This window comes from Aulonocara stuartgranti (assembly GCF_965226115.1).
Source record: "Aulonocara stuartgranti genome assembly, chromosome: 17".
Lineage (NCBI taxonomy): Eukaryota > Metazoa > Chordata > Actinopteri > Cichliformes > Cichlidae > Aulonocara > Aulonocara stuartgranti.
In genome coordinates this window covers 12,562,105-12,590,027 of record NC_138953.1, presented here as the reverse complement: position 1 = coordinate 12,590,027, position 27,923 = coordinate 12,562,105, and the positions used below count along the sequence as shown (strand labels likewise).

General features: G+C 40.7%; 1 protein-coding gene across 4 annotated transcripts in view; it reads right to left on the bottom strand.

The window, feature by feature from the left end:
• LOC309692846 (carboxyl-terminal PDZ ligand of neuronal nitric oxide synthase protein-like) overlaps positions 1–27,415 on the bottom strand; it is a 272,306-nt gene extending 244,891 nt beyond the window's left edge. For 2 of the 4 annotated variants that reach the window (XM_082511678.1, XM_082511680.1), the window contains exons 1-2: positions 26,935–27,415; positions 26,531–26,602 (exon numbers count right to left, since the gene is read on the bottom strand). In XM_082511678.1, coding sequence (XP_082367804.1) covers positions 26,531–26,602; positions 26,935–27,039 — 177 coding nt within the window. In that variant the 5' untranslated portion in view covers positions 27,040–27,415. The remainder of the gene's footprint in view (positions 1–26,530; positions 26,603–26,934) is intronic. The other 2 variants (XM_082511677.1, XM_082511679.1) reach the window with 2 other exon arrangements.
• Between the last annotated feature and the right edge of the window lie 508 nt (positions 27,416–27,923).

Below are 27,923 nucleotides of genomic sequence, written 5' to 3'. Positions count from 1 at the left end.
GGGACTCGTCTCAGGGTAAACACGACGCCACAAAGTGTGTGCCAAAACAGAACAATGCGTGTTTAGCTCTGTTGTGTGCTGACTGAGATTGGGTTTTTGACACTAACATGACTCCGGTAAAACATTTCCATTGTTGCTGTAGAAAAAAAAAAGATGCTTTGATGATTTGAAAAGGTGCGAAGGCCTAAAAGAGGAACCTTCACTACTGAATAACTACTTTATCCCTCCTTTTTTTTTTAAAAATTCACAGGCGCAGGTCCCAGTGTTTAAATACAGGCACAACTGAGGGTCATCAAGTTGTCTGCAGGTAACAAGACCATGTTAAAACCACTACAACTTAAACTATATACACACCATAATATACCATTTCCAAGAAAACTCATTGATGTTGTCAGTGGCATCCATCCATCAACCACTGCTTATTGGAGTCCAGGTCATGGAGGCACCAGCCTAAACAGATTCCCCAGTAACTGAAGGAAGCTCTTTTGGGGGAACACCTGGGTGTTTCAGACATGTTCAACTGGGAGGAGTCCCCAGCTGAGAAATTACATCTGTTCTCTGGAGGTGTCCAGCAATCAGATGCCAGAAAACCTAAACTGCCTCCCTTCAATGTGGAGTAGCAGAGACTCAACTCTAAAAATGTCCCAAATGAACAAACTCCTCACCCTCTCTAGCTGAATTCAAATGAAAAGACAGAAGATAAATGAGAATATTTGGCAGAAATTAGTTTCTTGTGAAAATTCTACTGGACCAAAGCATTTAACGTTAAAGTAAAAATTAAAACCAATAATGATATTCCAATCTCTTCAACATAATTCAGTTTTCTGGTTGCCATTTTAACCACTAATGAGCAGGCTAGCTGGTAAGATCTATCATGATCTTCAGTGTTTTCATCTGTATATTGTAGGCCTAAAATACCCCCAGGTTTTCGTATAGTGAAAGACTTTATCAATAACACCCCCACCCAGTCGCAGCAGGTGGTGTCGCCTCCCTGTGTCTGGTTCTGCTGGATGTTTCTTCTGGTTGAAAGGAAGTTTTTCCTTCCCATCGTTTCCAAGTGTTTGCTCACAGAACATCTGATTTGGGGGTTTTCTCTCCATTATTGCAGGGTCTTTACCTCACAGTGTGAAGGGCCTTGAGCAGCTATTGTTGTGATTTCGCACTATATAAACAAAATTGAACGTACTGTAACTAGCAGCATTATGGTTAACGACTTTAACACATTGAAAACAAGGGTAAAAAGGTTTAATCATAATATACTGCATGAAGTAGTTGCATTGAATTAGTTATATGTGTAAAATGGAAATAGTGCCATTTTGTGCTAAAGCTCAAACTGAGTTTATTATTGGTAAATGTATATTTCTTCCACAACCAGCTCCCTAATAACCCACCTTGGGCAAAGGGTAGGTTTATGTTTTTAATGCTCTGTTAAGGTTTTGAAAGATTTACAGCAGAAAAACTGTAGTGTCAAATTCATTGAGACATCATTGAGACACGAGACATCATTTGAAAGCTAATATCACTGTCATGGTCCTGGGTCGGTGACCCAGCGCTTTTAGTTTGTTATCATTTTCTAGATGATGATTGTTTAAGTTCTGTGTTATTTTCGATCTGCCTCTGAGTCTGCGTCTGTATCTGTCTGTCTATGGTGTCTCCCCATCTGTTTGTGAATCTGTCTGTTTAGTTCAATGTCTTGTCTGGTTCCATGTATCTGAGTTTCCTGTTTTATTGTGAAGGTCCGTGTCGTATGTGAGTGTGATCAGTTTACGTTTCCCCTGTCCCGTCAGCCCAGATTCCTCCCAGCTGTGTTGCCCTCCTGTCTCTCATCCCCTGATTACTGGTGTGTGTATTTAAGCCCTGTGTGTTCTCCTGCCTGTTGCCGGTTCGTCTGTGTAACTCCGCGTCAGTCTGTGTTCCTCGGTGTCCTGCTCGTGTCGCTGCCTCTCTTCCCTTTTTTGTTTCATCTCAGGTTTGTCATTTAGCTTTCCCAGTTCAGGTCTTTAGTTTTGTCTTCCCTCTTGCCTGTTTTGCCTTCTCACCACTGTGTAAATAAACTCACCGGCATCTCATCCACTGCCTGCATCTTGGGTCCTTCTTCTAACTCCACACGGCTCGCCTCGGCAGCCGTGACAATCACATAGTTTTTTTTTAAATGTAGTTTAATTAGGATCTGGGGAACGCAAAGACCAACCCAAGTTGGGTGATCAATATCTTGTTGGATTTTTAGAGGTTAAAACATTCTAGTTTTTCCAATATATCCAGACTGCAGCTGTTGGTAGCTCGGAGGTGAACAGTGTAACCATTATTTCATTGCTTGTCACTGGGCTGCTTTATTAGGCCTCCCACAGGACTCATTAAAGTGTTTCATTGCTCTCCATGTCTCTAGTCTACTGTCCTTTTACACAACCACAAAGTGTGATATTTTTTTTTAAATCCAAAAACTAATGAGCCAATTGCAGCTAAATCTTGAATGTGAAAAAGTTATTTTGTTTACATCCTAATTTACATTTCTCCTCCTTTCTCCGAGTTTTGGATTTTCTCCTTCAACTGTATTCTCCTTATTGGATTTTTCACTACTTCTGTGGCAGACGTGAAGTCATGATCTGCCCTCTAACTGGGTCTAGTTTGTACAACCAGCTAATGAGATGAAAAAAAAACCCATCACTGTAACAAGCAGCAAATCAGACACAGCAAAAGCAGCAGTCATACATCTGTTAAATGATGGATCGTGCGTGTTCCTTGCTTGCATGGCTGCTGCAACTTCGGCTCTCTGATGCTGCCTTATCAACGCAGCTGGCCTATGATGCCTCAAAATCCACAGTACAGCTTGATTCATTGGACTCAGTATTTTTTTTTTTTTGGGGGGGGGTGCTAAGGTTAACCAAGTGCATTCTGGGTCCATGGCAAAGTTCCCCAAAGCTATTCAGAATCTACAACACAATGCTAGGACGAGAGAGAGAAAATGCTGATGAAATTTCATCATGCTGCTCTGCAAAGGCAATTTGTATGACGAGTTTGAGTTGGAAGAGTCACAGCAGAGCCAGAAAATGATTGCCACTAAGATGGAATTTGTCTTTCCAAAGACCTGTGGGATGTGAGTGGGAGGTTAGATTCCTAAATTTGTGTTTGAAACCTTCGGATGTGACTCCGTGACAAAAAAGCCTTAAAGGTTAAAGAAAACACTGAAGTTTTATGCTGTCAATGTCTTTCTGCTTTCTTTCCTCTCCCCAGCATCTGGTACTGAGAACATTGATATTTAAAATCCTCCATTGATCATATTTGTGTGCGTTAGGTTTTTTAACCTATTACCATTGCTAAGCATTCTCCTTCCACTCCAGTCATTTACAAGTACTGGAAATGGAAAAGAGGCAGAATTAAATTAATTACTTACAAATGAAAAGCGCTGTGTCGAATGAGGTTTGTTGTTATCGATCTAGATGGTCTCGTACGAATATCAACTTGATGCCAGAAAGAACCTTGTTAACAAGAAATAATTCTGACCTCCTGAACTCATGTAAGACTGGCTGAAGGCAATGCTCTGCAATGCAGCACATCAGCAGCAAAGGCAGCAGGTAAGTAAAGTCTCAGGACTGGTCATAGCCATTACAGATAAATGAGGATGGTGAGTCACTTCTAATGACGATACTAAGGACGGGATTGTATCTCTGTATGTTGAGGAGGTCAGTGACTTTTTTTCTTCCTGGGAGTTTCAATTAAATAATTGAAATTGAGGCAACAACGTCATTAAAATGTCCCCCTTCTTTTTTCTTTCCAAGTATATCAACTCAGAATTTCATTTCTACACAGAAACAATTAAAAGCAATACTGAAGGAAACTGATGTGTCCCTTGTAATAAAAGGGTGACAAAGAAAGCCATCTTTTTTTGGCAGCAGTGCTCTGGAAGCCGGCTTGGGGTTTTTATCAAAGTGGTCTGTCATTTTAAAATGCTTGAAAAGAGTACATAGCAAAATGTAGCAATGAAATTGCCCCAAAATGCAGACCTTTGCTTCTCAACAGGAACAAGAGGCCCTCACATAATAAGTAATTTCATTATCAGTGATTATTTTGTTTCAATTAACAATTTCTACACTTAAAAATAGCTCTAAATCTACAAAGAAACTATGTAAATGTTATGGATTTTCTGTTTACCTTATATCCATTCATTTAGGTCCACTATGCAAAGTGGGGTAAATAAAATTGAAATTTTTATTTCAGTCAACAACAACAACAGATTATAATTTTACATAAAAGTACTCAAACAGTAACCGAAAAAGGAATAGGCTGAAGCCTTATGGCTTATATTTATAAATAATTTATCCTAATGCTCACAGTCTACGATTCTGGCAAATTCATCCAGCAAAATTACACTGTCCATGTGAACGGCAGGATTACAAATAGGTAAGTTGAATACTGAATATTTTCAACACAGGAAATACTGGCACAGATTGTAAGCATCCAGTGAGCAAAGGCATTTACAGTTTCGATTTTGTAAACCAGAGCAAATCAAAATCAACAACTCAGAGCAGACTGAAGCAGACCAACAGCGGCGTCTTTCAATCTGTCAAAATGCTTTCCTTTAACCCTTAATCGAAGGTTTTCGGGTGTACACTCACAGCTGTCTGGTGATTTCAAGTGTATTAGGATTTTATCAGTTAGATCCAAATAGAAAACAACAGACAGACACTGAAATATAGTGTCCCATAGACAAGGAACACATGAATGGTGAAGCACAGAGAGATGCCACTGTAGTGCTGTGAGTATAAAGACACTGGCAGGATTTCTGCATCTTCGCTGAGAGCAGCCTGTCATTCTCTGGAGCTCCCGTCCTCGCTTCTAAATGACAAGAACAAAGAGATGATGTTCATCGAAAAGTCTGACCGCCACAATAAAAGCCTGGCATGACAATCAATTAATGGTCACGTGTCACTGGGTTTCTCAGTGGTCAAGAATAAAAATATTAAAAAAAAAAAAAAAAAAAAAACACGCGAAGGACTCAATGTAGCAGCACCAAAACTCATTTTAAAGTTTAAAGGCCTCATATTTGCTGCACAACACCAGAATCATTTTAAGTGAAGAAACAACCGAGCAGCTCGGTTAGTGTCACAGTCAGTGTGGAATGAAGTGTGCCAAATAGAGGTGGGCGTGTTGTGCGCGTGTTGTGCGCTCTGCTGAGAAGGTGATTGGCTGCAGACTCCCATCTCTGCAGGACCTGTACACCTCCAGGACACTGCGGCGTGCAGCCCGGATCTCAGCTGACCCTTCTCACCCTGGACACAGTCTGTTTGACCTGCTCCCCTCAGGCAGGAGGCTCCGGTCCATTCGCACCAGAACCTCTCGCCACAAGAACAGTTTCTTCCCCTCTGCTGTTGGACACATGAACAATAACCATATGACTGTCCCCGCCACTAACTCATGACCCTACGCTGTGTCACTGCATCATTTCATGTCTGGCACTGATCACCACCTGCACTCATGTATATATCTTTCTACGTAGCACTCATAATTCTTATTCTCATGTATATATCTCATGTATATCTCATGCACATATCTTTTCTTCTACATAGCACTTTAATTCTTATTGTTTGCACTGAAGCACCGCAGCAATTTCCTAATGTTGTAAACCTCAACATCTGGCAATAAACCCATTCTGATTCTGATTCTGATTCTGAATTGATCTGCAGATCAATAACGTCGATACTTTGTTTTTATCCTCCAAGTTCAGCATGTAGCCAACTCAATTGTATTGAATAATTTTTTGGAAATGAAAAAAAATATACCTCAGACACACACTATGGGAAAAAGTCCTTTTTGTGTTTGACGGTCAAGTCTATTTTATTTATTTGTACCATTTTTTCCCCCATATTTTACCATAGTTAACCAACAGAAGTTGACCCAATGTGCTTAAAGACTTGCACATTTACATTTCAGGTCTCCAAAATAATAGATGGAAAGCTGAAAGGTGTGTTTTGTTGAGTTAACGAAGTTATTGTGGAAAGTAAAACTCAAATTGTTTTAATGATCATTAAAATGTGGTCAAAATTTGATGATGATTCATCTCTTAAGTCATGACACACTGCTCTCCCCGTCATAAGCTGTGTTTAAAAGGTAAAATCATCTGCACTGATATTGGTAATACTGGCCAAGTATTTACTTGGTAAACTTGGTAAATACCAAAATTTGCAGTATCACACAGCACTCATGTCAAAATCAGCCAAAAGTCACATTTGATCATTTGCCAAAGAAGAAGAAGTCATACTGGTTCAACACCAAACATAACTACTTGTACACGACACTTGTTTCATCATAAATATCGACATAAATACACACGTAAACAAGAACGGACGTTCTACAGCCCGAGAAGGCTCAGCTGTGGAAAACACGCAACAGTTCTCAATATGAAACCAACACGGCGCTGTGCCGAATGAAACTTTTATCACTCTATTCAATATTCACTCGCTGCAGTCAAATTTCCACAATGTTGCCATCTGACCATAATCCAAAGAATTCCTCCGTAGCAGACCGGGATTGTCAGCACTCCGTCATCATCACCACATGGCTGTTGTTGAAATAATCAACCTTACAGTACTTCCAAGCACCACGGTGATGAAAGAAAGTTACAAAGCTTTCTTGAAATTGTATGATTCCTCTCTTCACTAACACAGAAACAAGAAGAGGAGAACGGTGGAAACTGCAGCTGTCTCTCCTGTGCAGACGTCTGCAGGAATCTGTCGGGCTCAACTACAGCTAGCCTTATCAGTAGTGCTACAGCAAAGACATGTCCCACAGCAAAAAGAGAAGAAACAGGCAAATGAATTTCATTTTAATGGAAAGCATTAAATGTCTGAAACTGCTGTTGCTTATTTTGCTGCTGGGATAAAAGAAAAACAGACCATTCAGAATCTTTTTAATGCCATCATCTTTCAAGCGTTCCTTCCTATTAAAGACGAACATGATCAGTCAGTAGAAGGAGTAAATTTAATTTACTGCTGACAGCTGAGCATCTATACAATCACTGCCAACATAAAACCCTCTGCTCTAATTTACGACATCGTTATGTGGATACGTGTGAGCTCCACCAACACCCTGTGGATGTAATGGCAACAAACCAGCTATTTAAGGCCACTGCAGACTTAATGACACGGTCTACCTTTTGTTCGGTCTTTCATCCGACGGAGGGAATGAAGAGGAGAATTGTAAGAGTTGGAACAACGGGCTGGTGCTGCTCACATTTTTACTTTTAGTCAGTACTTGTGTTTTTTCATCTTTTCAACTTCTAGCGCTAAAATGATAGATGACGACGATGATGACGAATGGTCTCCATGCTACCTCATCCATCCAGCAGACTAAACTGAAATCAATTAGGAGGCACGCTCTCCACTGAAGTGTAAATGAGAGAATAGGTAAGATATCCATCATCTACTCCTACTCCTCTGACATGCATGCCAGCTGGGGTGAAAAACCACAGTGAAGAACAAGTCTGTGGTGTTTCAGAGGTTTGTGTGGGCTGATGTTTTGAACAGATACTAACTGTTGCAGTCACAATGTAATTAAAGCACATGCAGGATTTGGTTTGAGTTGCAAATACCATATATGTAGATTCACCAGCGTGTTTGGCTGCAAAAACAAGGTAAAAACAACCTGCTGAAGTTCACACTAGCATCAGAATGGAGAAGAAAGGTGATTTAAGTGACTTTGAATGTGGCATTTCTGCTGATGGCAAATGGTCACAACCATGTCTTGAGTTTGTAGAGAACAATGCGGAGAAACGAAAGAGAAGATATTTGAGTTCTTTGAGTCAAAATACCTCTTTGACACTAGAGGTCAGAGGAGAACGGCCAGACTCTTTCAAACTAATAGGAAGGCAACAGTCCGGCAAACAATCACTGATTACAACCAAGGTATGCAAAAGAGCATCTCTGAAAGCACATGTTGAACCTTGAAAGCGGCCACACTGTAAGGTCAGAACCGAACACATGCATGGACTCCGGTCAGATGTTGCTGTGTCTGATGAGCCTCGATTACTGCTGCAACACTGAAATGGTAGGATCACAATTTTACTTGAACAACATGAACGCATGCTCAATACCAACCGAGCATTTTGGAATGCAAGTGTTTCCATTAAGTGTGATGCTATCATGTCATTATGGACCAACATCTCTGAGTGATGTTTCCAGCACCTCGTTGAATCAATACCATGATGACTTACAGGAGTTTTAAAGGCAAAAGGAGGCACACCCCAGTAGCAGCTAGCTGCAACTTCACAACAGTTTGCGTACCATAGCTCTTTGACCAACATGATATTTCCTGAAAGCAGTAGAGTAACGTTTCATACACAAAGCTTTAAGTGCAAACAAATCATTTCATTACTATGTAACTACACTAAATTGCTCAGTTTCTCAAGCTTCATTTTTAGAAATAGAAATATGAATGGAGAGGTTGGCTCTGAGTCAGTTTTTGTTTCTGCATTCAAATATTTAATATCCTACTAGCTGTTTCTTTATCATTCATTGAGGTGAATGACTCTAGCTGAAAGAACGCCCTCCACACTATAGCAGATAAAGTTCCTTCAGAGGGAGCACACATGATATAAATGGTGTATTATAGCAAAACTATATTTCTCAGCCTAGTTAAAAACATCCTGAAAAGACAATGGTTGATGCCGCACCGAAAGCAGTGATTTTGTGCTGCTTTCCTGGATAAACTGTGATGGCACCATTTGGAAATGATTCCAAGAAACAGTTGCTGCAGCACCCAAAGATAAGCCAATGCAGACACAGACTCCTCATATTCAGTTCCCATCCTGTCAGACAGACTGAATACTGATCACCTCTTGCTGACAAGGTCCACCCTGTCAGCATATCTTCACATTTTTAGAACTGATAGGAATGTTTGTAATTAATTAGTCATGTAAACGTTTGAGGATGGAGAATGACGCACAACGAGGAGGTCAAACTCAACCACATAAAGTAGTTTAACTGTACATTTAATCCCTGAGATATCTCAATAAAAGAAAAAGAAGGGCACTTTCAACAGTACATTTCAGCTTTTTTACATCATAAAGACATGCTGCTGTAGTTAATGAAAGGCATCTTTCAGTGTGACTTTTTGGGCTTGAACTGTAAGGAATAAATGTGGAAAATTGCAGAGAAATTTCTGGTAACTCATTGCTCAGAATATCCGGTAAATATAAAGAAGAAAATGTTTGTTCATTCACAGAAAATGACTTGTTTTTTATTGATTTATTAATTAGTTTTTTTCTGTAATTTCTATAGTAAATGAGGGGAAAAGGAAAATTCTTAAAAACGGAATAGAATAGAAAGTATTGTTAAAGTATTAATAATATTAAGCCTTCCAGTTGTGAGAAATATAATAACCACTGATAATAAAAAACACAGGTTTTATGCAGAATCAGACATTCAGAATACCAAAGCAGCTGACTCAACAATTACAGAGCCTCTGTGTGCTTGTGTTTTCTAACATGTATCATTACAAATTCCACTGGATTATAACTAGTAATGTTAAAGTATTTTGTACACTTGCACAACAGATGTTTTCAAACCATATAATCAGTACGTTAGGGAGTAAAAGAAGCGGGAGTGCTGGCAACAAAAAATAAAAAATAAAACAGTCCAGTCAGAGAGAGCATATGAAAGACCAAAAAGAAGGAAAATGGCAATACAACAAAGACCGTTTGTGAGTTCAAGGCTTTGTGAGGAGTCTATCCACACAGCGGCTGTGGGGAAAGTGGGGTTGACAGCAGCAGCCGGCAGCTTTAATGAAAGTGTCTGTGGAGGGGAAAAGGTTTCATTAAAACCATATTGGAGGGCAACATCATTTCATCCTCGCGGCCACACACATGCAATGACACACACAGACTCTGGAGATCTAACAATCTTAGTAACCTCCTCATCATCATCCCCTTTCTTTCACTCTTTCATCTGTGGGTGATCTAAAAGGCAGCGAAATCATTTGCCTCAATGCAAGGCGGACGTGCTCTTGATAACACTCCTGGACTTGTCCGGATTTTCGTGCATTTAGGGAGAGTGGGGGCAGTTAGGTAGAGGAGTTGTTAACGCTCGCAGGAACTCAATGACTGAAATATACAAGACAAGTACAAGGTTTAATATTATTATTGTGTCACATATTTACAGGAAATGTCAGCAAACATGCGTGCGCATCTTTGATTTTGTCGAACCTCGTACAAAAGACACGGCTGGTTCCAAAACATTTTAAAAGGATTAATGGAAGCGGGGATGATGATTTGACAGACTCGAGGCTGACAAAATAAAAAGGAAAAGGCAGAGGAGGGCAGGGGAGAAAGGCGTGGATGGGAGCTGGCAGCATTAAGAGACAGGAAAAGGATGCAGATAAGCACAGGAGGGCTGAGTGCAGGATTGAGACGCAGCCACAGTGGAGAGATAGGAGGAGGGATGGTTGCAGTGGCGAGATAATGCCGAGGCCTGGGGCTGATAGATGAGGGCAGCTCCAAGGTCAGCCTGAGAGCAGCAGATGACTGCATAACATTATCACTTGGCTGCCGAGTGTGTGCACTCACAGATATGTGAGTTTCAGACCCTTTCACCAGGACGTGAAAGGGTCTGAAAATGTCGTATGCAAAAAAAAATCATCATGATAATAAAAAATTATTTTTAATTTGAGATAAAGTCCAACAAAGCAAACACACACAGCAGACAGAGGTGAGTCATACTTTATAACAAAATGCTTCTAGCGATAAGTTTCAGAACTGGCATCTATCTTGAAATGCCTGGAGGATGTTATCTGCGCATGAACAGAATCCATGAAATAATTCAGAGTAAAAACAACTTGAAAGGTTGCTGACTTTGCACAAAAAGAAGGTTTTAAAAAGCCTTTTTTAGCCCTGGAAGTTATACTTCCACCCCCATCTTATCTGTTGCAGAACTCTCCCATAGTTTGCTTGGTACAGGCCATCTTAAAAGGGCTTCCATCTATAATTATTTACTGAACGCTCAAATAGCAAACAACACAGCAACTTGACCTTTAAATTATGCACTGCAATCTGACTGCTCCGATAGGCAGGACACAGTCACTCTATTTATCAGTGTTCTGCCTGCCAGTTCACCAGAACACTTTATGCAGATGACGCAGCCATATGTACAAGCTAAGTGTATATTCAATATCCAGTTTAGTAATGAAGAGATAGAGAAGGCTAAACATTTTGGAATTTTAGGAATTATTTAATAATTTAATAAAGAAGAAGATTTTACAGATGGTTAAGACCAATGTGAATCATTTTTAGCTAATATGAAACCACACACCCACTCTGAGCAGTTATTTATTTATTCTGTGATATTTTCTCATCTGTTGCATTTCACTAAAGGCATCATCATCCATAATTAAGCACTCACCAATATATACAACCAATCCCTGAAAATAATGGATAAAAATCCTTTTCGGTGGCATCATTGTCTCATTTATGACAAACATTAAAAAAAGAAAACTGGACCATGTTGAATGGTAACTGTAGAACGCTTTATGACAGATCTAAATTTGGACGATCACAGTGCTCAATAAAGGCTAGTGGTTTGCAAAATAGCCTCAAATTATATTTGTGATAATAATATTCAGGACTGTATTAAAAAACAACAACAATAAAAACGCTGAACAATGATTTCATTGGTAACGTCCAGATAGCAGCATTTACTAGTAAAAACAGAATCAAGGGCATTTTCTATCTTTGCTTACCAAAGAGTGTCATATTCAGTGAAGACAGAATACCCGATTTTCTTGCCAAAGTGTGCCAGCAGCAGCACCATTATATTACCATGGCACTGACACTTCCATATATAAAGGAACACAGCACAAGTTTAATGTGAGCCCAGGTAATTGTGTTTCCCTGGAGTTTTTACTAAAGTGTAACACATAACTGCTTAACCACTGTATTGCTTGTGAATGCTTCTTTGCAGGCTGCTGTGCTCTGCATTGTTATTTGACTCTTTTGCAAATGAAACATCACAGAGACAGCCCACTGATGTGAAAAACCCATTTATTTCAGATTTCCACGACACTCTGACAAAAACAATAACTAAAGTAACCTAACCTTGTAACTCTTCAAAAACTCTACAATATTGTCACACATTAAAGTCGAAAAATGCCTGGGATGTTTTATTCTGGATCAAGAAAAAAAACACACCCAAAGACCTGTTTTCCCACCATGTAACCACATCCACTGGCGGATGGGAATTACCGGATTCCAGTTAGAAGTGCGCTTCACAGCCTGGCTTTTGCCTTAAGTGCTGAAACAAGTTTGCCTCTACCTGTAGCAGGACCAGTTTTCTTACATAGTTTGCAAAGTACTGTGCTCAGTCGGAGGTTGCTAAAGTAGCTCCGTTTTTTTACACCCATGCCCGATTTAGGCTTCTATGTGAAATCCAATTCGTAACTTACACGTAACCAGAAACCCCTGTCAGTCCTACGCCATAACCGTGCACATATCTTGAACCTTGTACCTCCCAAGAAGTTAAACACGTCAGGTTGACGCAGCCTGCAACGACTGACTGGTGTGGAAGTTTATAGCATAGGGTTAAAAGGGGAAGGGAATGACACGTGGTGGTGTGTGTAAAGAGGAGAGAGAGTCGCTCTCGGTGAGAGCTGAGCTATGAAAAGCACGCCAACTATGGAGGCAGTTTGCAGGGAAGACGAGCTCTTCAACAACGACAGAAACTATGCAGGGAGGAGCGGTGAGGAGAGGCTGAGGAGGAGGAGGAGGCAAAGGAGAATGAAGGGAGAGAGGAGGGGCAGGAAGGAGGAGGAAAAGCAGAATGAAGGGGACAGAGAAGACAACATACTGAAGAATACAAGGGGGGGTGGGGTGAGGGGAACTGAGGGTGATAGGGATGAAGATAAAGCGCAAAGAGGTGGGGGGGGGGGGGGGTGGGGGGGATAGAAACAGGAGGTAAAATAAAGATAAAGTCTAGAGAGAGGAAGAGGAGAAGGAAACAGAGCATTATTAGATGAGGATAGGAGGACGGGGCTGACGGAAGCAGAGCAGCGAAAGCAGCCGGGGGGGGGAACCTTGTTCCTGGCCGTGTCTTCATTTTCCACCTGTTCCTCAAGGCACTTCTTTAAAAGTTCACTTTCAACTGGAAAGTGGGTGCAGAGGGGAGGAAGTCTTGGAGGATCAGTGTGAGGCTGAAAGGTCAGTTTGCCAGAGCAATTGCATGCGCTCGTCCAATGGTGAGAAATCTGCTGGACGTGCCTCCGTGCAAGGGTTTCCTTATGGTAGAAAGGTTCAAGTGGTTTTTGTGGAGCCTTGATCTCAAGACCTGATAGTTAAAGATCAGTGCGACGTCTGAGATTCAAGAAGACAAAGGGTTAAAGCAACACCCCCTACAGACCCAAGAGTAAAACAGCTATGGAGCTGTAATGCTACCAGTTAAAATCAGGCAGCTAACCAAAGACATCATAAGAGAGATGCTCAACATTCAAAGAATCCTGAGTAGAAGTGTTTGGGAAACCGGACGTGTTACTTGACTGATGCAAGTGCATTTGCAGTCCGCTGAGACAGGTAAGTTGGTGTTTTGAAGCTTAGTACACGCACAGTACAAGTTAAACCTACAGAAATGAAAACGATTTTAAGCTCTCGTCAGTAATTTACATTTTGTTTCTCCCTGCCTATGGTTTGACCGCTGACAAACAAATAATGCTCAACAAATTTACCGGATCACTGCCCAACGTAAGGTTTATGTCACAGCTGCCCGCAATTAACAGTACTGGAAATGACCAACATCATTTTTCAAATGTATTGTTTTGCATAAAAAGCTGAAAAACATAGTAAAACATAATCATTATTTTTTTTTATTAAGATGCCAAATTACAATTTTTTATTTGCAATCATTGAATAGAATAAAACATAAAACACATATGATCGTGGCTCAAGAGTTAGGAGTTCGCCTTGTAATCGGAAGGTTGCCGGTTCGAGCCCCGGCTCGGACAGTCTCGGTCGTTGTGTCCTTGGGCAAGACACTTCACCCGTTGCCTACTGGTGGTGGTCAGAGGGCCCGGTGGCGCCAGTGTCCGGCAGCCTCGCCTCTGTCAGTGCGCCCCAGGGCGGCTGTGGCTACAATGTAGCTTGCCATCACCAGTGTGTGAATGGGTGGATGACTGGATATGTAAAGCGCTTTGGGGTCCTTAGGGACTAGTAAAGCGCTATATAAATACAGGCCATTTTACCATTACCATATAATATTTTGATTTTCTTCTTAGGTGGTCTAACAAATTTGCTCAGCACCGTTCGTGTAGTTCTTTTGTCTTTGTGTCAATCAATGTGGGAGACCTGCATAACATAAAAACCACTAAAACCATTTTTTTCTTCTCAGTGATGCGACTAAATTACCTTAATTCAAATCTGAAAATGTGCTTTTAAATTTTTTGGTTAAACAGTACATTTGAAAATTCATAAATAACAACAATGCAATCAGGCAACATCTCCTTAGCACGGCATCAACAGTGGACTGGGTTAGAGGCAAATGCCATCCACAGGTGTCACTCATGGAAAACCATGACAGTTGCCTTGCTGGGAAAAGACTGTTTCTGTTATTTTAGCTCCCAGCTGAACAAAACTGAGTGTGTGGGCTTTTAGGAAGAGAAAATTAACAGCTGTAAATCAATGGGTTTTGCAAAAGAAAATAAGGCACTTGACAGCAAAGTGAACAAGAAAACTAATAATTTTGTTCCAATTATCTTGTTTAGAAAAAAAAAATCAAAATTAAAAAAAATTATATTTGCTGAAATAAAATTGAATCACCCAGCCTTACTTACTCAGGCTTCTCAAATTTTCCTACATTTACAACCAGTTCTTTAACCCACTACGGTTACAAAACTCAGATGAAAAAAAATCATGAAATGAAATCTGGGAATGCACAGTGAGCTTGAGATCCCCGTTTTGTCCGATCCACTGCCTAAACTCTAATACATTTCATTCGCAGTAATCAGTGATCTACATCCACTCTTTAAGGTTCTTACGTTAGGCTTTTCACTTCAATCATCGATTAATAAAGCAAAAATTTATACCAAAGAAATCATTTCTTTTTTGTGTGTATAGCACTTTTTGCTAGCACAGTATATTCCTGAATTTCACGCTGTCATTGTAGAGTAAATGATACTGTCAAGCCAGGAGCTCACAGCTGTAAATTACTGACAAAAGCAAAAAGATCACTTTTACATGAAGAAAACCTCACTCCAGCTCCATGACCAATTGCCTTTCACTGCTCAGCAAAAAGAGATGTAAACAAGCATTAAGAGGACAAATCAGGCCTGATAATAAAAGGAACATGAAGGGCACGTGTTTGCAAGTGTTTAAGACAGACAGAGGATAGTCTGAAGCAGGAACTGGTGCATGACGTCCAGTATGCTGGAGCAGAGAGAAACATCTCATCTCTGAAGTTTGATGTCATTCAGTTTATTTCGGACATATTCTAGCTACACCATCTTGCAGGAGGTTGAGAGCTGGGTTATGTGTCCTTACTCCAGGATCACTGTGGGTGCAGAGCAGAACAAGGACTACTATAGGTGGCTGGAGTCCAAAATACTGGTGCTGGTATTGATTAGCAGGAGGCAAAACCTACTGGAGAGCAGCTGATTTATCCCCCCCATCATGTGTGACCGACCCAAAAAATAAAAAATAAACATTTATATAAAAAAATATATATATATCAAAATGAGATATTTTCAGAGAAGCACAAAATTACTGAACGATTAATGTAATAGTCACTGAATTGCCTTCTTTTGTGGCCCAAGTGCACGTACACATGCGTGCATATCCTCGGCACAACAAGATATACTGCACAACAAATCACCTCACACAAAAAGCAGGAGTTGTGATCTATTTTAAGAGAATTTCTTTGGAGCAATTTTTTCCATAGTGTGAAAACGAAGAAAGGAAAAAGAAAGGATGGAAACTTTTTAGCAAAATTAAGCCTTGAGCCACAAGCAAATCACTGGGGTCAAAGCAGACACTTTACAACAGACAGCTGTAGTGAACCTTCTGAAAGCTCCCTTTCCTCCCAGGCACAGCATCTCTACCACAGTACCTTCCCATGTTTACGCTGCAGGGCACAGCAAAGCAGCAACCAGCTCAGCACTCCAACAACGCCCCCCTTCAACTGTCCTGGATCACCACCGTCCTGCTGCCCGCCCCAGGGCACAGTCAAGATTCATTCTTTGGTTAACTGCTGACATTTATAGAAAGAGGGTGGAGGTTCAGGTGGCACGTTGGGCCACGTAGGGTCTGGGTGGAGTTTGAGGAAATTCCGGCATGAACCGTTGGGAGGGAGCCCTGCAGCATCTGTGTGCTATTACACTATATTATCTTGTCAGAGAAAGAAGATGAGCAAGTGAGGCAGCGGGTTGTGAACGGTGGCAACGGAGCATGTGGAGAAACATAAGCTAAAGGGGAAAAGATGGAGGCAGGAATCAAAGGAGGTAAAGATGTAATTGGAGTGCAGTTAATAGTGCTGACAAGGCTGTTTGCCTATTTTGTCATTGCAAGCTTAGAGGCAGTGGAAAGAGGTGTGTGCGCGCTCTCTTAAAACAGGAGTACAGCTTCGTCGTACACCAACATTCAAACCTGCTGGATCAGAGTTAATTCACTGTCTAAACCTGCAGCAAACACTTTATACGCTTTATATCTTTCAAGCACAGATACATAATCCTCCTAAAAAAACACTTTGATTTACTTTCACATCATCGCTTGCATAGGCCCCCTGATTGAAATAAGTAGAAAATATGAACACAGTGTTGCTCACACAGAGACTTTACTTTGGCAGGCCGCCCAGGTATATTTACAGCTCTAATAGTATATCTGCCAACTCAGAGTTCTCTTTTTTTCCATCAGTTCTAGAGAACTACACCATCCTCGATCAACGGACGGTCCTGTTTGATTTCCTTTTACAAGTTCAGTTGGTGCTAAATACCAAACACCAGCCTGCTCAGGTTGTTCCTGTAGTAGTCCTCAAAATTCATTCAGCTACTTCACCAGCCCCTTGTTCCTCAGTCAGATGGACTCCAACTCTGTTATCCCGAACTGCTTCTACTCAGGAGAGTACCACAACCTGGACGGTGGAGAAGTCATTCAAGCCCAGCTCACCAAGACCACAGAGAAGAAGAAGTGTTGCATGATTTGTTGCACACCTGTTATATGGAAATGTGAGTCTATTTAATCAGTGTTGTTATTCTCGTTCCCTCATTTGTCCCAACTTCACTTCACCCCCAACCAATCACAGCAGATTATGCCGCTGCTACTGCTAACTGTTGTGAATAATAAATGGAACATAGGAAAATGTTCATTTTAATTTTGTGAAGCATATGCAGGGAAACAGGGAAAATGCTTACACATTCTTTATGACTACTAACCAATGATAGGATGTTCTGTTAATCATAAAATCTGAAGAAATTTGTGTCTACGTGCTTCTGCGATCCAATTCACTCAACAACTTTACCACCAAGACTTTCCTCTTTTGCTACAACATCTGCTTTTCAAGCACAGACATGGACCAGGTATCTGTCAAATATCTCCTTTTTTTTTCTTATTTTCTTGAGTGATATTTCTAACGTGAAATCAGGAGAGAAATCCCTCCTCCTTCAACCAGGAGCAAACTGGACAATTTGGTTGTTTGATATTTATCTGGGGGTTATTTAATGTTCCTGAGACTAAAATGTTAATACAAATTTCACAGGATGAGACATATTTCGGTGGCATGGCAGGCGTTAATAATAAAGTAAGAGGGGAGGGATCGAATTAAGTCTGTGTGGCCATTAGTTACAGCGAGGGCTGACAAAGACCCTGGCGTTTCGGAGAAAAAACCCCGTTAATCAGCCAGAGTTTCACTCGGCCTCTGATGAAGGGCAGGACGATGTGACAAGCAGAACAGATTGTTCATGGAAAAGGGGGCCACGTGCAAGAGGGGGATTAAATGAAAAGGCCAGGAGAAAAGGTGGGATTACAGAGAAGAGCAAACAGAAAGACTTGCACATTTAGGACTACATATTATTCTTGATTGTAGCCTTAAATTTCAACAGAGAAGCCAAGCAGGAGGAGGTGTGTGTTTGCAAACCACATAAAGGCACTGGGTTGCTTAGTCACACATACACACAGTGTGTTGGAAGAGCTGAATATAGCTTGAAGACGACCAAGTAAAAAGCTTACAGACAGAAATGAAATGGAACCTCTCATATACACTGACTAAAAATTATGGGGAAGATTCTTAGTAAGGTGCTAGGCCACTCCGTTCCACCACAATAGCTTCAATTCCTAACAGCTTTGGATATCTTAAGTCTCGTGAACTACTCGCGAGACAGAATACCATTCTTAAACACTATATTTGCTCAGTCTGTGTTTTGATGATGCTTCCTGTGCTAAATTTCTACCTCAGATGACTAATCAGCAGTGTGCTGCTAGTGTTCCAAATACACCTCCATGAATATATTCTGCCAACTTCCAAATGTAAGCATATCGCCTATCCTTATCAGGGTTACCGTGAGGAAAACTGTTAGTGTGGTGTGTATTGTCACCATAAAAAAGTCCTGTATAAAGAGTTACAATATTGTGTTCAAGGTCAATAGATTTATCACAGTAACTCGGACTATATAGAGCTATTTAAAACTTTCTTACTACCATTTTTTCCATTGACGACACATAGGCATACCAGGACTCTAAATATCATGTTATCTAATTAGGACTTTATAACATACATGCCAATAACAGGTTATAACCATTTAAATACATGTACAATGTTCCTGGAAATACTATACTATATTTATATTACTGTAATACTATATACTATATTTATTGCAAAACATTTAAACACGTTTTACTTAATGAAGTGAATCCTACACGTACAATATCCTCATACATGAAAACAATATCAAATAATACTTCTAAGAAATAAAAAATACTGTTACTGAAAATTATGTATATTAAAATGGGTTTTAAACATAGCAAATAACAAAAGCCTGCACTTTGCACTTGTTTGTACTGCACTACAAACTTTTTTGTACTATAAGCACGACGAAAACAAAGTGAATGTATACAAAATACAACACTTTTCTCCTTAAAGTAAATACTGCCCTTAGAGTGAGCTGCTTTGGTGGAGGTTTGCTTCTTGTTTTTAACTTGGTTACAGTAAGTGGATTAGCGAGAATCCTGATTATTGCTTTTGTCCAAGAGCACCAACAGGGGGTCACTAGTGTAGACCCAGCCTATTGGGGCATTTGGCCCTGTTCACATGATAAACGGTGGACAGGACAGCAGAGTTTATCATGCTTCTACCAAGCTGGGGGGTGACTAAGGGCCTGACAACGGCCAACTAATGAACACAGAGGAAAACGTGTAAAACTTCAGGCAGTCAAAAGATGTTTACCTCTTAGGGCTGTTTTTAAAGAATGCAATGCTCCTTAAAAGCCTGAAAATCCTTTTTTAAACAGCATCATACAGATTAAATTGGGCTTAAATTTCAACCTTGACATCCGTTTTTGCTTTGTTTAATGGCTCAGTTCTAAAAAGTTACCACACGCTGCTTTTCAGATGCACTGACATAAAAATCATGCCTCCAACAGCACTGAGCTGAATAAATCATTACTCCATTAACAATTGAGTTACATACCATTGTTAATTAAGCCTTACATGTTTGAGCCTTTAGCTCAAAGAGATTCCTGTAACAACCTGAACCATAAGTAAATAATGGAGTGTGTATACATGCCATCTCTCAATCAGCAGCTCGCCAAACCCTCTGCTATCTGTAACGAACACGGTAAGTTAAATATTAGCCACTTCTTAAACACACTTACATGGAAATGACAGCCTGCCTGCTAGCACTTCGCTGACAGCTAGCATAGGATAAACCGCAGGGATAAACATGACATTGAGCAAGTGTCCCATAACATTAATGTAAACTACACAGAGGCTCATTATGATCACTTAACCTTCCAAACCAATCGTCTCAAACGATGAAAACGGAATTTAAGGAGCAACTGGGGGCGAAAAGGGAGGGCGGGTAATGAGCCAAACACAGGTCATTATTAGCGCACTTCATGACCTTTAAACTGTGACCTGAAGTTTGAAAAGGACCTCTGAGCTCTGGCCAAAACAAAAGAGAGAGAGCTTGAAGAACACAAAGAGATGCTTTAAAACACTCTACAAAGAAATTCATACATAAGCAAAAATGGTTTAGCATAAATCTTTACCACTTCAAAACAGCAGCGAGGACGGCAAACACTGCGTTTTACTTAAGAGGAAACCCTTTGGATAAAAACCCTCCTTCACACTTCCTGATGTACTTATAAAGACAAGCACATTTAGCAGGCTTCTTCATGAGCACTCCAGGAGTTTTTAGCAGGCCTCTACTGATCATCCATAAGTCACAAACGTGGTAATAACCTTTATGGACTAGTAGATCTACTCTGAGACAGTTTCTGTGTCGAGTCTGTGTAGAGGCGCAGTTTCTTATTATACCTGCCATCCAACAAGAAAAATCCCTAAAACCCTTTAAAGACAGATAGTGAAACAACAAGCGGAGAAACCAGGAACTAGTCAGCTAAACAGATTTTATTTGGTGTGTTTTAATACATGATGGCATAATCCATTTTTATCCACTTTCTTCCAACCTCTCCAATCCCCTAAGTGGTCCTTGAGCCCAGATTTGAGGCTGTTACACACACAAAAAGCCCACTCGAACAAGGCTACCTTCAATTCACTGTTTGTGGGGCAGGGATAGCTCAGTAGGTAAAGTGGTCGCCCCATGATCGGAAGGTCGGCGGTTCGAATCCACTTAACGGCTACCCTGAGGTACCCCTGAGCAAGGTACCATCCCTACACACTGCTCCCCGGGCGCCTGCTTAGTGGGCTGCCCACTGCTTCACTGAGTGAATGGGTCAAATGCAGAGAAAAACAAGTAATTTCCCCATGGGGATCAATAAAGTATCCATTATTATTATTATTTTCTACATTTCTCTGTGCTGCACTTTGCTTACTGTTTATGAGCACCAACATGTTTTAGCTTGATGCAGTGCTGTTGAGTCTCTGGCTACAAAGCAAGGAATTGATGACATTTTTCAGAAACATATTATCTGTTTGTGTATTAGGTCTTTTTCTCAGTTTTGCAGAGCATATTTAAAATAGAATCAGATCGACTAATCTGATAATAGGATTCCAGGAATGAATAAGTGAAGGCTACCGTCATTTCACATTTCTTCAGCTTAAAGGACACTTCTTATGTTAACTTTCAACATCATATGTTTTTTTATTTTTCTTCGAACCCCTTTTTTTTTTTACCTTTTACTAATGGGGGTCTCTTCTTTTACCTCTTTTCACTCTCTGCATTCTTACACGACTTTGTATTTAATCATTATTATTATTAATATCTGGATCTCTTCCACGGTGTGTCTTTGTCTTGTGTTCTAAACTGTGATTCAGTTCACTGGGAGGTTTGAATGCGACGGGCTGTTTCCACTGACCTGACATGTCCGTGTTATTTCCCCAGCATTACTCTTCAGAGAGTTATTCAGCGTGGTTAGCCACTCAGACATATTAAACATAAAGCCATTGATCTACTGTTGCTGCGGTGAGGACGAACAGTATGTAGGCATGTATGGAAAATACCAGCCAGGTTTACAGAGATCTCACCAAACTGGCTGTTTTTCCCGGTTTAATTTTCGACCTCATTAACTGCGGCTCAGTGTAGATTTCACACTAAATGCCGGCTCTTTTTCTACTGTAAATTTTTTAATGTACATATTCAAACACTTTTCAGAGAGCTTTACCATAAATTAGTTACTCTACAACTTTCTACATGCCATTTACCTCTGTAAATACAATCACACTGCACTGTTCACAAGAATCTGTCAGTTTTGACATTCTGTAGTATATCAGCAAGAAGCTGCAGAGTATCATGTAAAGCAATCATCACAATGCAAAAAGAAGATTCAATACAAATAAGTCACACAACAGATGAGTGTTTGAAGGTCCTTCATAATGCAAGACATCACTTCTTAGAAAGTCCATTTATTAATTCAAGCGGATTACATGAACAGAGCCAAAGCTTCTTTACTTCATTAAAGTCAATCAAATAAAGCAGGTCAGCTCCGGCTGCCAGTAATTAAAAGACTTTTTATCCTGATGGAGAAAGGCTGTCACTTTTACCAATAATGCTCACCTGTCAGCACTACTAACTTTCTGCTTCATTAGTTGTCCCCTTTCTGTGGTTGAAGCAGTTAATTCTCTCCTTGTGAGGACTTGAAATATGAACACTGTTCATATTTTCTGTCTGAAGGGAAATAAGCTGAGGCAGGTGTACACAACAGACATAAACTATACATGTTTGCACACAGTCGATAGAAAGTCTAAGGCAAAGGTACAAGCAACTGTACAATTACTTCACTGGGCCACTTAGCATAGCTGTCTCCGTGATAATTACAGTTTGGTCACATTAATGTGATGTTGTATCAGGTCCTCAAGCACAGTGTGAAGCTGGATGAATTAAGTCACGGTTCAGGGATATTTAATCATTTCAATTCTATAACTTCTTTGCTGGGCGGCACAAGAAGGTTATAGGTTCATATCTACTGAACAAAAGACACATTTACAGAAGAATACAGCCATTCTTTGGTTGCCATTTCAGTGTTTCCTCTTTAAATTAAATAAGAAGTTAATTACTGTACTGTATTAACTGAGTTTCTGGTCTTTCTTGGAACTGTCGCACGATATTTGTTTAGTCCCATTTCGCTTATTCTTTGCACTGCGTGCTTAAGATGATACTACATTTAATGTACAGTATCCCTCCCTTAGTTAATTATCACAGCTTCCTCCTTCCTCGTGCCACACGGTTAAGGGAGTGCTACTGTATTTAATGTAAGCACTGTTAAGACAAACACTGGCCAGACCAAATTATTCCCTACGGGAGTCTGTTCTATGGTGGCCTATTTCTAGCTGAACTTTGTACTGTGTTCGGTCACACAAACATCAGGAAATCAAAACCACGGTGATCAAAAGTCTCTGAAATGAGCTGAAAATAATCATCACAAAACTGCTACATGATTCAAACGTAAACGTCTTTATTCCCACGAGTCTTTGGGCTCGCAAGAAGGAACAACTAATTTTAATAGAGCACAAGACTGTTCAGTACTGTAAATATTTCCTCTCAGTGCCTAACTGTATTCACAAAGATTGCACATTACTGTTCAAAACCTCCATCCAATTTCTGCAGTGGACAGTTTGTGCAAAGCTTTACGACAGTTTGCTAAAATGCAAACTAAAACCCAGACTAATAAACTTGCACTGTGCTTTCCAGCCACCAGCTAATTGGTGCACCGAGCGAACACAAAGGTCCTGGTTCAGCCTGACAGCCAGAGGAACTGACAAAGCATTTCCATTTCTGTCTTTTACGCACTCCAGCTCCACCGCTGTGCTCTTTCAGCCCTCACAAATGTCTCGTCAGACACATCTAATCTTCTCATCCCATGCTGCTCAGTCTTCCTACAGTCAGTTAACCCAGCAAAGGGCGATTAATGAGAAATTAATCTCTTTAATTCACTGCAAAGGTCTTCTCTTCTTTTAACCAGATAAGCTGCTGCTGCTGCACTTTTCCAGATTATGATAATAATAAAATTAATTTATGAAGACCAGCATGTAATACAGGATCCTCATCTCTGACTGGTCTGTAGCTGACAGGGAGAAAAAAGGCAAAATAAGACAAGAATGCATTTAGGTGGATTTTATTTTATAGCTCTTTCAATCTGTATATGCAAGTCTATCTTTTCACTAACAGAAGAAAGGAAAAAAATGTGACATGATCCTCATTTCAGCTTTAACAAAACAGGTGGAGAAAAAAATCTTTATTAAAATATATCTTTGTCATTTGATGATTCACTATATAACTGCAAAACAGACCCTGAGTTCCAAAAAAAAGGAAAAAAGTTCATAAATGCATTAGTAACTTTTTCAACATTACATTTCTTTCAGCTGGGAAGTTTCACTAAGTGAAGTGAAAACTGCTCTTCCCATCTGTTAAGTGTTTTTCTCCATTCATTTCTGGAGAGATCATTAATCATTCAATAGCAACGTGCAACACAGTGGGTGTGTTTACTCGTGTGTGTTTTTTTTATGTGTGCGCGTGTGTGTGTAACAAAACGTCAAATCCTGCCGGTTTTTGCGTTCGGCTCCATTCTAGGTGCCTATTTCCTGCTCTGCACTGTTGTCTGTTTGTTATCAGCTACCAGCTTACAGGTGACTCATGCACACAATGAACAATGAAACCATACATCAACCGGTTGCCAGGCAGCGTCCAAAACTTTGACTGACTGCAGAAATGGAGTCTGATAGTAACCTTGCAAGAAAAACACAAGCTGCAGGAAAGCATCATTTTGACTAACTTTCACAAATTTCACAAGCTGCCGGTGTTACACGAACATTTCAATTAGAAACAAAACATGAGTGCCGGTAACAGTCAGCTTTGTTTGGTAGCTGTCATATAAAAGACAAACCAGTTACTGTAATTGTGGCAGGGAAATAGGAAGTTGTGTTCACATCTTTTATGATTATTCATCACACTACTGCATTTCAACACCACAGAACTTGGAACCTTGGGAAAAACTAGCATGTTATCTTTTGTCTAGGCATTGTTCTGATTCCACTTTTATGTTGCTGTTCAGGGAGCAGAGAGTAGAAGCATCCAATCTGTGCATTTGCTGTGCTTTGTCAACAATCGCTTCCCCTGGAACTTTCTTCAGCTGCTCAACAGTAACAGCCTGGGAAGCGAGGGGAAAGTTGATCAATTCCATAATGAAAAGCTCTGTTTTGATGTGGTACAAATGAAATGCACAACACTGATTTTTATTTTTATTTTCTGTACAATTAAACTGAAGAAGGACCAAACATTTTCAGGGATAGATAATATACGTCAAGAATCAAGAATAAACACTGTAGGCTGCAAGAATGTTGCTTGATGCCCAGTTGTAGTCCTTAATCCACAGTGAACTGGTTTTATGGGGCAACTCTAACTGCAAGGATAAATAAAGGACAGCGCCTCTATAGCTCCCTTTGTTGTTTCTTTCTAAGTGAAACTAACGGCAAAGACGCATGATTGTCTCTGCCAGTCATAAACCTGCTGAAGATTACAGTGTTTCTACTTTCGGTGATTTCTTTTCCTACTTAAAAAGTCCAGATTTTGCATAAGGTGTAAGCGTGTACTAATCAGTAAATGAATGCCCTAAAAGTAATTAAACAAACCAATCATTTCTGCATTTACCAAAACATACTGGGGCATTCCAGTGCAGTTTTCTTACATAATCACTGAGTGGAGACTGCTTCGGCATACTGGTAACCCAACTCAAACAAAATGCCTTCAGAGTGACTCCTGCAGCGCCCCGATCCCCAACGTGATCTCCATTCCAAGTTTGATACCTGTGGTTTCCCTCCATTGTGTTGTCCAGCCAGTGTCAAACCATTTTCACACCGGAGGAGCCAAACCAATGCTCGTTTTCTTGCCAACAACAACAGCTGCCATGGCAGCATTCCGGGAGGTCCACTTTTTAGGAGCAGGTCACTTCTTTGTTAAAGGGCCAACGAGAGGGGTTTTTTTTTTTCAACTCTGCTCAAAGGTTGAGCAACTTGCTGAAATGAGCCAATGGCAGAGCAAAACTGAAGTCTGTTAATGAGGGAAAAGTGTCAGCATTTTAAAATAAAATGTCAGCATGTGTGGGGGGCACAATTTTCTTTAAAACCACAAGATTATAAATAGGGACAGAACTAACACTTCGTTTCCACCTACAAGTTCAGCACCAGTCCCCGAAAACATCAACACCTCCAACAACCTACATCAGCTTGCCGCAATATGATTGGCAGACACACTGATTAAGATGAAGCCTTCTTTTTGGGAGTGAAAAAGCTGTAAATCTTGGATTTACACAGCAGAAAGAGGGGGGGAGAGGGGGTAAGAGTCACACTCCAGTGCACCGCTTCAAAGGAAACTTCAAAACACTGATGGAGCACATGGGAGACCAAACCTCCCACCAGGCAAGACATGTCAAAGACACTCAAAGGGCTCCACGTTTAAACTCCAAGGTGTGTTCACACAAAACCAATGCTAAATAACAACACTGTGGCCTTCTCCAAGTCAGTTTTACATGGCTTCACATGGTAATCTGACATGTGATTTAAGCATTATATGTAAAATTGATATTTAAAAATCCAACTGAGTCTGTCTCTGAATTAAATGAGTACAAATATTAGAGGAAGCATAATTGCAGTGCTCATTATTAGAAGTAATAACTAAGCTATAAGCCTATAATAAGCTAAAGTTACGTTCAGGGTCCAGTTCAATAGCATTGCGCTCTTCCATCATAATTAGCTTCGCAATGCCGAAAAGTAAACAGATTTTAAAGGAAAAAGAAAAAACCGTGGACAACGTGGAGTCGTGTCCTATCAAATGATGTGGAAAAGGAAAAATATGAAAAAATGCAAGATTTTAAACGGCGTCCTGTCAGGCTCCCTTCCACTCACCCGTATTCTTCTCATCGCTGCCACAATCTCCACTCGGCTGCTCGGCCGCGCCACATCCAGACTGCCAATGTACTAAAATATGACAGGTACAGCACATTAGTGAAAAAGGAAGCTGACTTTCCTTTAATTTCAAACACAAGTTCCTACAGTAAGGTAATAATCAGCCCAGCTTTGGGCAACTTTTACCTCTTGACAAGCTGACAACTTAAGTTTACTGCGTGAGCACAAAACAAATTCTCGGGAGACCCAAGAGTCTTATGCCAGTTACCTGTTTTGTTTACGGTATATACGAGTTAAACAAGGCGCTATTCAGGCACAGGTTAGTTAACGAAGAAGACTCGGTGACATAATAAAATATAAATGAAGTGCTGCGCTAACCACTTCAAAGTTACTTGGAAACTCACCTTTGCCTCGAAGTTGATCCCATGCTGGAATGCTTCCTCGTTGTGCAATGGGATCCTCAGATCGTGCCCATCATCTACGAGGTTGTACTTGGTTTTCCCAGGCATTTTGTTTCATCCAAATATTCCTACTCCACGGTGCCAATAGGATATATGCGGGAACAGCTCGGTTTACCGGGGATAAATCCAAGAAAAGCAATTCCAAATCCGATCAGTGAATGTTCTCCATAGCGGCAAAGCGTCCCGACGCTACCACACCGCCGTCAACAGCGGCCGCAACTTCACCGGCGCTCCGGGAAACTGCCGGCCCGCTAACGGTCACCGCTACGGCTTTAACGACACACGCAGGCCGACACAAACAGCGTCATGCGGGGACAGATTGTGTTTTCCCGACTTTTCCTGTGGCGAGTGTGGAAGTTCGTCGGGTCCTGCCTCCGGTTCAGGACTCCCCCCACCCCGCCGCCCTCATGGAGGAAAGGTGTGATTGGAGGAGTCCGGGGATCCCGCCTGTTTCCATTGGAGCAGAGACGCGCCGTGGCCATGAGGAGGAGTGGCTGAAACTCTCGTACCTGCCCCCTCCACCCCACAACCTGCCCCCCTCCCTGTTTACACACACACACACACTATAATGGAAATAACCTGAATGACACCTATGCAAGTGGCGTGTATATTTACAGGTGTTTACTGTAAACGCTGGCTTTGGTCAGCAGTAAAATAACCTGTATGTAAACGCACTGCCTGGAGACTGATGCAAAACGATGTCCTTCAATTAGCAAAAAAGTAAATTAATTAAAAAATGTTGAATTTCATCTCTTGTGATGTTATTTAACATTTTTGGAGAGATATTGTGAAGAAGAGATAGCACGCCTTGCTTTTGATCTTTTTGCCATTAAAATAAGAAACACAGCCTTACAGGTGTAGCAAGAACACAACTGGGATTTTGAATTAAATAAAAAGGACAAGGCTACCAACTAGTGGCCACATCTGCTAAC